Source organism: Mesocricetus auratus, unplaced genomic scaffold, assembly GCF_017639785.1.
Source record: "Mesocricetus auratus isolate SY011 unplaced genomic scaffold, BCM_Maur_2.0 Super-Scaffold_100676, whole genome shotgun sequence".
Taxonomy (NCBI): Eukaryota; Metazoa; Chordata; class Mammalia; order Rodentia; family Cricetidae; genus Mesocricetus; species Mesocricetus auratus.
The window spans coordinates 149,648,879-149,660,917 of record NW_024429266.1 but is presented as its reverse complement, the minus strand read 5'-3'; the positions used below and the strand labels follow the sequence as shown (position 1 = coordinate 149,660,917).

At 50.3% G+C, this 12,039-nt stretch overlaps 1 protein-coding gene across 1 annotated transcript; it reads left to right on the top strand.

Annotated features, from left to right (window-relative positions):
• The first annotated feature begins 5,385 nt into the window (after window positions 1–5,385).
• Window positions 5,386–6,416, top strand: LOC101832360 (histone H1.10). The gene has a single exon (XM_005071138.4). The coding sequence runs from the start codon at window positions 5,520–5,522 to the stop codon at window positions 6,078–6,080; it is 561 nt and encodes a 186-aa protein (XP_005071195.1). The 5' UTR covers window positions 5,386–5,519; the 3' UTR covers window positions 6,081–6,416.
• Window positions 6,417–12,039: the final 5,623 nt, after the last annotated feature.

Below are 12,039 nucleotides of genomic sequence, written 5' to 3'. Positions count from 1 at the left end.
GACCAGGCTGGCCTCGAACTCACAGAGATCTGCCTGCCTCTGCCTCCTGAGTGCTGGGATTAAAGGCGTGCGCCACCAACGCCCGGCTCTAATTTTTAAAAAAATTAAATAGCAAGTCCCTGTCTAGAAAAAAAACCCATATAGACACAAAAACAACAACAACAAAAAACATTAGCCAGGGCCAAGCCCACAAGTAAACAGAGATGCAGCATCCCATGATGGAAGTGCTATGAAGGAAATAATCCTGGGAGGCAGCAGAGTCCTTGAGGCAGGAGCCTCCAGGAAGTAGAAGGAAGACAAGGGCTAGTGGCTGAGGCCTGAACCTGGTTGCTGCAGAGCTCACCCTATCTGATGCACAGGACTGGAGTCCATTAGCACAGGCTGGCACCCAGACCCTCTCTCAGACGTGGGGTGGGGTGAGGGTGGGGTTTGGACAGATGCAGGGCAGGTTAGTTTGGGGTATACTTGTCAGCAGCATCAAGAATACACAGATGCCAGCCACCTAAAGGGTCCCCTTTCCCTTAGACCTCCACTTAGGTGATGCCAGGTCCTTGTCTGCTTCTCAGAAAGCATTTCAGAACAAGTCAGTGGATCAAAGCTAGTGAGTTTCCAATATTCAGAGAGTAAAAGTGAGGCAGGAGAGAGACAGAGGAAAGTATGGGACATGAGAAAAGAGGGGAGTCCCTTTCCCTGTAATCTGGTTGAAGCCTCTCACCAGCAAAGAAACAAGAATTCCAACACAAGTAACTGATTATGGCCATTCTCTTTCCCCAGCTACATATGCCTGCAATTTTCTAGGAATCTTAGCAGAAACCCCATTTACAGAGAAAACACACACACGGCACCCATTCTGTAGACCTAGTGGCTCCTGGTTTTAACTAATCAGGTACTTCCATCCAAGGCATCCTTGGAGCCACCCTATAATCTCACTTATTAAAAAAAAAATGGCCCAGTGGGTAAAGTGCTTCCTAGTATGAAAATTATGAGGATCTGAGTTCAAATACCTAGCATCCCCATATAAGCCCAGTAAGACAGCATGCCTCTAAAATCCCAATAATGGGAATGGCAACAGGCAGACCCTGGAATATCACTGGCCAGCCAGTCTAGTGCCGTAGCTCTAGGTTCAGTGAGAAACCAACTCAAAAAACAAGGTGGTAGTGCTGGAGAGATGGCTCAGTGGTTAGGAGCACTGAGTTAACTCAGTTAAGTTCTTGCAGACAACCCAAGTACAGTTCCAGCACTCACGGGGTGGCTCCCAGCCATCTGTAATTACAGTTCCTGGAGATCCAATGCTTTCTTCTGATGTCTGCACACATGTGGTGCACAGACATACATGCAGGCAAAACATTTGTGGTCATTTATTATGATTTAATAAAGCTACTGGAGATCAAAATGCAAAGCTAGCCACACCCATAGAGCCAGGCAGTGGTGACACACACCTATAATCCCAGCAGCCACACTAGTTAGCCATAGAGGCCAGGCAGTGGTGGCAGACACCTTTAACCCCAGGACTCGGGAGACAGAGACAGACAGATCTCTGTTATCTCTGTTAGTTCAAGGCTACCCTGAGCTACACAAAATTGATCCAGTCTAAAAGAGAAACAACTCACACAGGTGATCTCAGCAGCTGGGATCTCACGCCTCTAATCCCAGCACTAGGAGGGTGAAGACAGGAGTGGAGAGAAATATAAGGAGGAGACAGGAATTGCAGTCTGAGGCTTGGTGGAGAGCAGTGCAGTCTGCTTTGTACTGTGAGGATTCGTGGAGACAGGATCACCCATTTCAGTCTGAGGTAGAGGTAAGAGCTAGTGACTGACTGTTTTGTCTGATCACAGGTTTGAACCCCAATATCTGTCTCTGGGTTTTTATTATTCGTGTTATACACACTCATAAACACAAAGTATAATATCTTTAAAAAATAAGGTGGAGAGTGATCGAGGAAGATACCCACTTCTTCCTCTGCACATGCATGGCTGAGTGTGTCCTCATACGCTTTATGCATGGAGGAAGGGAAAGAAAAGGGTTTCTTAGCAATCTTTTGAGAGGTAACTTGAGAGCCACCAAATGGTACACACAGCTAATGATTACTAAGAGAACTCATCTTGGCTCCCTTACTGAAGCCCACAACCCAGTCTCGGGCATGCTTTCATTGTCTTGAGCATTCTTCTAACAATCTCCAACTCTACTTTATAGTGGCTAGTCCTGAAATTCTCTTCTACATGAAAACCACAAATTGGTTGGACCTGAGCAGAGGTCCCTAAAAAATTAAGGAAAGGAGTGTGGTGGTGAGGAGCTGTGTCTGGGTCCCTTCACCACTAACCTAAGGGTAATTATAATTAATACACAATTCTAAGACAAGGGTGTGTGAAGGAAAGAAGAGGAGAGGAAAGGGAGGGGGAGAAAGGAGCGGGAAGGGGGAAGGGGAGGAGAATGGGTGGGAGATGTGTGGGTAAGAGGCCTCTGCTGCTCAAGCAGGAGTAGCTGAGTGCCAATCCCTGGTGCCCAGATGGGTCTGTCCATGCACATCTGTAAGTCAAGTACTGCCAAGGCAGAAAGAAAAGCAGACACTTGGGGCTTGCTGGCCAGCTAGGCTAGCTGAATTGGGGAGCTCAAGTTTCAGTGAGAGACCATGTCTAGGAAAAAAGGTAGAGTGACCAAGAAAGACACCCAAGTCATGCACTTGTACACGAGTACACACGTGCACACACACACACACACACACACACACACACAACACTATCACAATGAAGTGTCTATAACAACTAAATTACATCCCTCAGAGGATACAATTTCAATACAGTTTAAAGATTTAAGCAAAGCATAAAATGCAAGTAAAGTTTAAAAGTAGGGTAAAAATATATGATCTGGCTCACTCTTTAAAATCTTAAATAATTTTCCTTTTGTGCCAAGTGGTGGTGGCGCACACCTTTAATCCCAGTACTTGGGAGACAGAGGCAGGTGGATTTCTGTGAGTTCAAGGCCAGTCTGGTCTACAAAGCTAGCTCCAGGACAGCCAGGGCTACAAGGAGGAACCCTGTCTCAAAAACCAAACAAACAAAAATCTTTTGTAAAAGAAATAGTGCTTTTATGAGATGCATTCTTGAATGTTAGGCAGGAGAGAAGTACTAATATGATTTTTAAAAAAAGCTCAGTTACAAGCATTCTGCCCCAAACTAGTTACAGTTCATTTGATGTTCTGATGCCTTATGAAAACTGTACTTCTGTGAGCAATTTTGGGCTCAGCAGTTGCATTGATGTTTCTTGACTCTTAGCAAGAAAAGCAAACAAGATCCAATAGTGAGGGGCTTTTCTCATGTTACCTTTCCTTTTCCTGCCTATGGTACTTCAGATGGACAGGAACCAATAGACTGGGAGGATAGGGTGAAAGACAAGTCAGTCCTTCTGCCTGAAGCTGTAAGTGAGCCCGTGGGCAGCATCCTAGTGCACAGGAGTGGAGGAAGCAGGCTTCTGCTTGGAGGCAGATAGGAGTGGCTGTCATCAGCTGATGCCACCAGGATGAGCTGCTCTGGAAACAGAGGGTAGTGAGTCCAGGAGAGTCTCCCCACACACAGACTGTGCCTCATCGACTATGGGGCAACTCAGGCTCTGATCTCTGCTAAACCCCGGTCAACTTCCTAATGTTCCTTACCCCCCCTCCTTTGAATGGGGTGTGTTGTGGGATGTTTGTACACTGTGTGAAGTTATATTGCTGTGACTAGTATATTAAAAAGCTGAACATCCAATATCTAGGCAGGAGGTAGAGGTGGGACTTGGGAACGGAGAGAGGAAGTAGGAGAGGGAATTGAGGTGTGTGAGATGTGAGGAGACAGGGAGGAAGCAGGATGGGTATAGGTGACAGGATGTAGATGAACAGAAATGGGTTAATTTAAGTTATAAGAGCTAGTTAGTAACAAGCCCAAGCTAAGGCCAAGCTTTCATAATTAGTAAGTCCCTGTGTCTTTAATTGTGAGCTGGAGGCCCAAAGAGAAATCTGACTACCAGGGTGAGGGAGGGAGGGAGGGAGGGAGGTGGTCCCAGTTATTTGAAAGGCATCTCTAATGACTGGGAATCTTGGGTTTTCCTTTCCCGTTTATGAGGTCTCTGTAGTGAGTCAGGGCCTTCCTGATACACAGGCAAAGGCTCCCTTCACACGAAGCCAGGGAACTGCTTGATACTCATCCCAAAAGTTGGCATGGACTTAAGTGGTGTCTACTGTGTCCTTCACAGACTGGCCACTGCCTGAGCCATCCTCTTCTCCACTGTCATACTTGGTTTTTGTTTTGGTTTATTTGTTTTTTTCGTGACAGGGTTTCTCTACGTTGACTTGAAACTTGTCCTGAAACTCGCTCTGTAGACCAGGCTGGCCTCAAACTCACATAGATCCCCCTGACTCTGCCACCTCGCCACCTTCAAGCCCTCCCTTACCAAGTGTTGCAGTATTCGACTCCCAAAAGCCATTCCCCTGCCACACCTCTGAGACATGCCCCATGGGCTCATAATCTCACTTGCCTATCCTGGAGCCCCCATTTGGTTTTTAGGGGACCAGGGACAGCTGCTTTTAGGCATCACAAAAATGGTGTACTTGGAGCCAGGAAGTAGTGAGGCAGTGTCTGGGGAGAGGTCTTGTGGTCTTGACTCTGCTGACACAGTCTTGGGATGCCTAGTGCCCAAAGCCTGAGCATGCCACCTCAGGGCACCTCCCTTGGGCACTCCCTTAGGATCCAGAGGAGACCCCCACCCCAGAACCGCCTAGTTCTTCGCACTGCTCCTGTCGGCCGCGTGAGGGCGTACCCTGTGTTAGTTAGGACAAATTAAAGCCCCTCTTGAGGGTAGACCTGTGGTCCCCTGGGCCCAAACCTAACTCGGGTGCCTGAGGAGCACCCTTGGCTGTCACTTGCAAAGCTCTGGGCCTTGAGGTCTCGCCCCAGGCCCGTGATAATTGTTCACAAACTGGAAGCCCCCCTCCACCACGCTCGTGTAGCGTGGGGTACACACCTCTGTGCCGCTTCACCGAGCCCCTCCTAGGTGCATGCTGCCTCTGCACCGCGCAGCGGGCTCGGACCCCAGCCAGGGTACACTGCTGAGGGTGCACCCGCGCCCGGAAGCCCCGGGCGGAGGAGCCAGCGGCCGCAGAAGGCACTCCAAGAAGCACAAGTTGGAGCTGGCCTGGGCCCAGGCTGTTGTTGTTCTCAACGTGGTCCGCCACGGGGAAATAAAAGCGGAGCGAGGCGCGCTCTCCGCCAGAGCGCAGCGCGCACGCCCAGAGCTCCGGAGCCGGCGTAGCCCCGCCGCGCTGCCCGAAGGCTCTCCGCATCCCACCCCCGAGCCCCGCCGCGGCCGGCCCGGCCCCCACCCGCGCCCCAGCCCTGCCGCCCGGTCCTAGGCCCGGCCGCGGCCGCTCCCGCCTGGAGCCGCCGCGCGCCCCCAGCCCCCCGGCGCCGCCAAGGCCCCTCGCCTTCCTCTTCCCGGCGCGGCCCCCAGGCTACCGCGCGCCGCCTGCCACTAACCCGCTGGCCACCATGTCTGTGGAGCTTGAGGAGGCCCTGCCGCCGACGAGCGCCGACGGGAAGGCCCGCAAGGCGGCCAAGGCGAGCGGCCCTGCGGCGCCCGCGCAGCCCAAGAGAAGGAAGAACCGCAAGAAGAACCAACCGGGCAAGTATAGCCAGCTGGTTGTGGAGACCATCCGCAAGCTGGGTGAACGCGGCGGCTCCTCTCTGGCGCGCATCTACGCCGAGGCCAGGAAGGTGGCGTGGTTCGACCAGCAGAACGGGCGCACCTACCTCAAATACTCGATCCGGGCGCTGGTGCAGAACGACACGCTGCTGCAGGTGAAGGGCACCGGCGCCAACGGCTCCTTCAAGCTGAACCGCAAGAAGCTGGAGGGCGGCGCGGAGCGGCGCGGAGCCTCGGCGGCCAGCAGCCCCGCGCCCAAGGCGCGCACGGCGGCGGATAGGACGCCTGCCAGGCCGCAGCCGGAGCGGCGTGCGCACAAGGCCAAGAAGGCGGCGGCTGCCGGCGCGAAGAAGGTGAAGAAGGCGGCCAAACCCAGCGTGCCCAAGGTGCCCAAGGGCCGCAAGTGACGCCGGCGACGTTGTCAAGTTTTCTGTCTCAATCCCGCAGTGTACCGGTTCCGTACGGTTCGGCCTGGCCCAGGTCCCCACTCCCTGTCCCTTTCCCGCCCCTCCCCCAGCGATGCTGCGTTCTGTTTGCTTTAGGTTTTTGAAACGGCCCTGGCGACGCCTCCATTGGCTCTCACCCTTGGCAACGGCCGTCGTCATGGTTACCGGCCTGGCGGCGCCAATGGCCTGGCGGCGCCTGCCTGCCGTGCCCGCCGCTGGCCACCCCGCGCTCCGGTTGCGCGGCGCCTTGCTCCGCCCGCCGCCCTCCTGGGGCGCAATAAACGGTTCCAACCTTGACCCTTGTCGTTGTCTTGTGGGCGCTGGAGGCTGCGGGGAGGGGGGCGCTGCTGCGGGGGGAGTCGGGCTTCCTAATCTCAGCTAAGCAACTTAGCCCGCCGTGATGGCAGAAGTGGGACAGGTGTGTCCTGAGACAGCTGGCCAGTGCAGAACACAGCACCTACAAGAAGGTTAAGAGGCATGGGTTCCCAGCCTTGGGTCACTGCACTGTCCAGCATATACAGGATAGCTGTCCACATGTTGGGGATTAGACCTCAGGATCTAGTCTAACAAAGGACAATTTTGCCAAATGGAAGCCCTGCAAAGTCCTGAAGCAGTGTGTGCACATACAAGCCGGAGGTGAGCTGGGGCCAGGGTTCGGTGCTGTTTCCTTGGATGACTTTTTTAAAGTGCTGAAGGGCCTTGGCAGTGGTTGAGGGTGGGAAGGGACCAGCTTTCCTTGGCAGGTGTGATCATGAGGCAGACTCAGCCACCTGGACAAAGAGATCACTGCCTCTTGAAGTCTGGTACCTGGCTGGAGGTTCCCTGAGAAAGGCATGGCTGGCTACCATGCTGAATTGGGCTCTACCATCCCCGAGCTGGCCAGTGAAGTAAGGTAATGACTCCCAGACGGCTGTCCACAGGGTCATGACTGGAGCTAGGCCTCGGAAACAGCCTCGCCCAGCTCCATGAGTGTTTTTGAGGTTTCCTGCAGGCTAAGGGTTGACTTGCCTGCCTGAGTGTTCCCCGTACTCCATAACCAGCTTTTATCTAAATGCCTGGTGAAATCTCTAGCCTGTCTCCTGCCCTCCCCTTGCTGCCTTTCACGTTGTCATTTCTCCCTCGTTATCTTTGTCCTCCTAACTGCACAGCTGCCTTCCGGGGCTTTACCCTCACATGCTGCCGCCTGTGCCCGCCCCCTGTAACTCATCCCATTGCTTGGAGATGTTGGTTCTTGGCTTCTCACTTCCACCCCATGCTCAAGCATAGGCCCCCAGACGCTGAAGCACACAGAGTACTCCTCAATAGGTGTCTTAGGTTTTCACACCATGACCGAAGAAATTTGGGGAAGAAAAGGTTTATTTGACTTCCACATCCTAAGTCACAGTGTATTGAAGGAAGCCAAGGCAGGAACCTGGAGGCAGAAGCTGATGCAGAGGCCAGAAGGAGTGCTGCTTACTGGCTTCCTCAGTCTGCTTTCTTACAGAACACAGTACTGCCAGCCAGGGATGATATCACCCATTGGGGCTGGCCTTCTCCATCAATTACTAACTAAGAAAGTGTCCTACAGGCTTGCCTACAACCTGATCTTATGGAGGCGTTTTCTCACTCAGATGACTCTAGCTCTTGTCAAGTTGGTATAAAACTATCCAGCACAGTAGGTTCAGGGCCCCTGTACATTTTAAGGGGCCTTTGGGGGCCAAGCCCACCCTACTGTTGGGTTCCTGGTCAATGAGTGCTTAAGTCAGCAAGTCAGCTAAATTGGCTTCAGTGTTGAGACAGAGATGGGTTCACTGCCAAGCAACTAGAGGACTTCTCTGGGCACTACTGCTTTGAGGAGCAGCTGCTTTTACCTCAGAGGTAGGAAGAGAAGGCCAGAGTTGCTAGTGGGAGAGGCTGCCTGGAAAAGAATCAAGACTGAGGAGTCGGGGGCAGGAAAGGGGCGCCTGCCTAAAGCCCTGGATGGTGCGTGAGGCCTGACACCCAGGGCTGCTGCATTGCGCAGTGGAGAAGCCTGTTGGAGTTGGGTCTCTGTCAGTTGCAACCTGGCCTCCAAATTCCTTGATTACACTTTCCCTCCACATCCCTGGACTTTGTCTGTTCTTCAAATGGTTGTTCCTCCAAACCATCTGCCCAGGGTCCCCAACCCTCCCTCCCTGCTCATCCAGAGTTACCTCTTGGGCTTGCTGACTTTGTTCCCTCCATGCTGAGTTTACCCAAGTAACCTTGAAAAAAAGAGGCATCCCAAGTTAAGGCTATCCGGCCCTAGCCAGCCACTCCTGACTGTTTGTATGGGCCAGGAGCTGGGAGGAAGGCTTCTCTGGTCTCCAACTCAGAGAAGAATGTGGACAAAAGGTGACTTAACTGATGAAACAGTTGAGCCACTGGGAGGTGACACAGCCAGCCAATGGCCAGGCTGGAACCCTTGTTCCTCTTGATATTATATTCGGCTCCTGAACTGAGTTAAGGAGTCTAGGAACTATTTCCTTACTTTGGCCTGAATGACCCTGAATTCTAGTTGTACTCGGAGGACACCTGGCTAAGGAAAAGGGTTTTCTGGTGGAGGTAGCCCAACACAGCCACCAGGCAGAGGACTTATTCATAACGCACTCCAGGCCTGAGTACTGCCTCTATGTACCTACTAGTGGTAAGTTCTGGGTGGAAACTAAGAATCAGGGTGCTGGACCTGGGGCTTTTGGTTCAAACCAGAGTTTCCTCACTTATAGACCCATGCCTGATTTATTTGTGACCATGCCCCTGCAAACAGGCTACCACCTTGTGAGCTTCCAGATCTCAGGTCTGCTTTGGGGTCTCTAGAGATGCCTTTATCCTGGCCTTGGACCAGCCCTGCAGATACTACTAAGCCCTAATCCCAGGTACGGCAACATTATGACTACAGGCTGGGTCCCCATTAAGGAGGTTTCAGGCAGGAGGCTTACAGCAGTTGGGTAGGGTTTGGCTAACAGGTCTGAGGGTGAATGAATCCGTTCATACACATATCATTCTCCTCATGGCTTTTTATTCTTCAAGAAAGGGGGTTCTTCTCAAAAGTTCTCTCTCAAGACTCCAAGATTTCTCCTCAAAAGTTCTTTTCTCCTTAAAAATTCTCTAAAAGTTCTTTTTTATCCCACAAGGCTTCAAATTTATATACCCACCGACAAAGATACAGCATGCATATCTCTCAAGCCAGGACGTCTTGGTGAAAGCAAGGAGACTTGTAAAACCTGTGGACAAACTTTAGAGGTGGGGGATGGTTAAAAGGAGTAAGGGGTTAGTACCGTAAAATTACATTTATGTGGTTAAACTATGATTGATAAATGTAAAACATGGAAGAAACACTAGAAGTTTATAATTGATAGATGTAAAAATGCATGCCCTGGAATTTGCTTTCGCTTTCGTGGTAGCTGGAAACAGCATCAAGGTCGTCATGGCAACTTGCATAAGCTGTGGAAAGAAACTTGTTCTGTATTAGCATTTTCTGCCAGCGCTAGATCAAAGGGAGGGGCTGTGTGAGATCAGAGACTGCAGCTCTTACTCCTGAGGTCCCAGTGATAAGGAATTTCCTTTCTCTGGGGCAGTTTTTGAAAATATAAAGCACCCAGTATATTTTCTCCATCAGAAGTTAATTCTGGTGGGTTGAATATTATCTAGAATATTATTTGCTACTTCTGTAATAAATGATGAAGGCTCTCACCATCTCACCCTGTTTTAGTTTATTTTTTAAAAGTGTGTAGATCTCTATCCTTGGGCAGTATAAACTATGGATAAATAAAAATCTGAAGATGGCTTAAGTAGATAATTGGTTAATACACTGCGGGGGGGGGGGGGTTGGGATGAATCCCACTATGAAAAAGGGAAGTGCTATGACTTTATAAAGGTTCTACAGAGATGACAATGACTATTCAAAAGGCAGGTGTCCCCAAAGCTTTGCAAATGGAGTTTCCTCCACTGGAATGCTTGATGATCCCGATGGGTCAGCCTAGTGATTTTGTATACTGAGATCTCAATGTGTAATTCCTGTGGCCTGTAGTACTCCATGTCTGGACCAATCTGCCTGGACTTGTGCCTCTGCCAGGTATGGCTCAGAGCTGGGCATGGGCTTTGGGAGGGATGGTACTGAAGACCTTGTATCATGTGCCCAGTAAATCAGTTTTCTATGATGTAGCCCAGTGCACATTAGACATTCTAGCCTTCCCACCACTCCTGAGGCAAAAAACGTGACTATAACTCCTTTTGTTTTTGTTTATTTTTTGAGACTGGGTTTTTCTGTGTAACAGTCCTGGCTGTCCTGGAAATCACTTTGTAGACCAAGTTGGCCTTGAACTCAATGAGATCTGCCTGCCTCTGACTCCCATGTTCTAGGATTAAAGGTGTGGGCTACCACCATCTGTTTGTAGCTCTGATTCTTAACAGCAACTGTCATTCTGGCCACTTGTCACAAGATGGAGGCTGAAAGACTAGAGGAGGAATTTAAGAGCAAAATAAGATCTCATGTGTCAAGAGCCTCATGGTGGTCCTTCACTCAGCACTTAATGGATGTCTCTTCTGGACAGAGTCAGGCTGGGGATAGGACAGAGTAACCAGCAACTTCTCTATAGGGACCGTGAAGCCCAGAGACTAGGGACTAGCACAGGCCTGAGGTCTGGAAGATGCTTCTAGAGAGTGAGTAGCAGCAGCAGAAGTCAGCATAACCCAGGTTCCTGGGTCAACCAGAGCTTAGCAGCAAACGCTGAGGGGATCCAGGAGCAAATGTACAAATCTGACATATTATGGACATTTTGTAAGGATGTCTTCACAACAACTGGAACTTGAAGCCACAGCAGGCAACAACCCCACTACCTGAAATGGGACTCCAGCACAGAGTGAAACCTGTCATGCCATGCGAGCATGTTGGAGAAGTTAAGACTCTTGTTTACTGTTCCTGTGACAGGAAGACTAGGGAGAATGGTGTCAGGATCTGGACCTCAGGCAAGTAAGCAGATAAGCAGGAATCTACCTACCAGCCCACCCAGATAGAAATAGGCAAACATAGTTGTTATGGAGACTAAAAATGAAATGTGTCAGTCAGATAAGCAGGAATCTACCTACCAGCCCACCCAGATAGAAATAGGCAAACATAGTTGTTATGGAGACTAAAAATGAAATGTGTCAGTCAGATAAGCAGGAATCTACCTACCAGCCCACCCAGATAGAAATAGGCAAACATAGTTGTTATGGAGACTAAAAATGAAATGTGTCAGTCAGATAAGCAGGAATCTACCTACCAGCCCACCCAGATAGAAATAGGCAAACATAGTTGTTATGGAGACTAAAAATGAAATGTGTCAGTCAGGGTTCCCTAGAGGAACAGAATTTATAGAATGAATCTATAGAGAGAGAAAGGAGGTTTATTAAAATGATTTACAGGCTGTGGTCCAGCTAGTCCAACAATGGTCATCTACCAATGAAAGCCCCAAGAACCTAGTAGTTGTCCAGCCCACAAGGCTGAATGTCTCAGCTGGTCTCCAGAACATGCTAGAATACTGAGTATGCTCTAATGCCGGTGAAGGGATGGACTGGCCAGCAAGAGTGAAAACTAGCAGGCAAAGAGCAAGTTTCCTTTTTTTATCTCCGTCACATTGGCTCTCAGCTGGTGTGGCCCAGATTAAAGGTGTATCTTCTCACCTCAAAAACAAGATTGGAAGTAGATCTTCCCACTTCAAATGATTAAATTATCAAAAAATCCCTCACAAGTGTGTCCAGCCATTTGGGTTTTAGTTAATTCCAGATGCGGTCAAGTTGACAACCAAAAATAGCCATTACAGAGGTGGTCTGCACAGGCAGCAGGCCAGATAGTGCAACCAAGTTGACTTATCTTAGAGGCCATGAATTAACCCAGCTCTGCCAGTCAACGTTGAGCTATCCCCCACCTTCAGATATAGTG

What these genes read in the sequence shown, in the direction of transcription:
- LOC101832360 (XM_005071138.4), top strand. Translation starts at nt 5,520, where the DNA reads ATGTCTGTGGAGCTTGAGGAGGCCCTGCCGCCGACGAGCGCCGACGGG.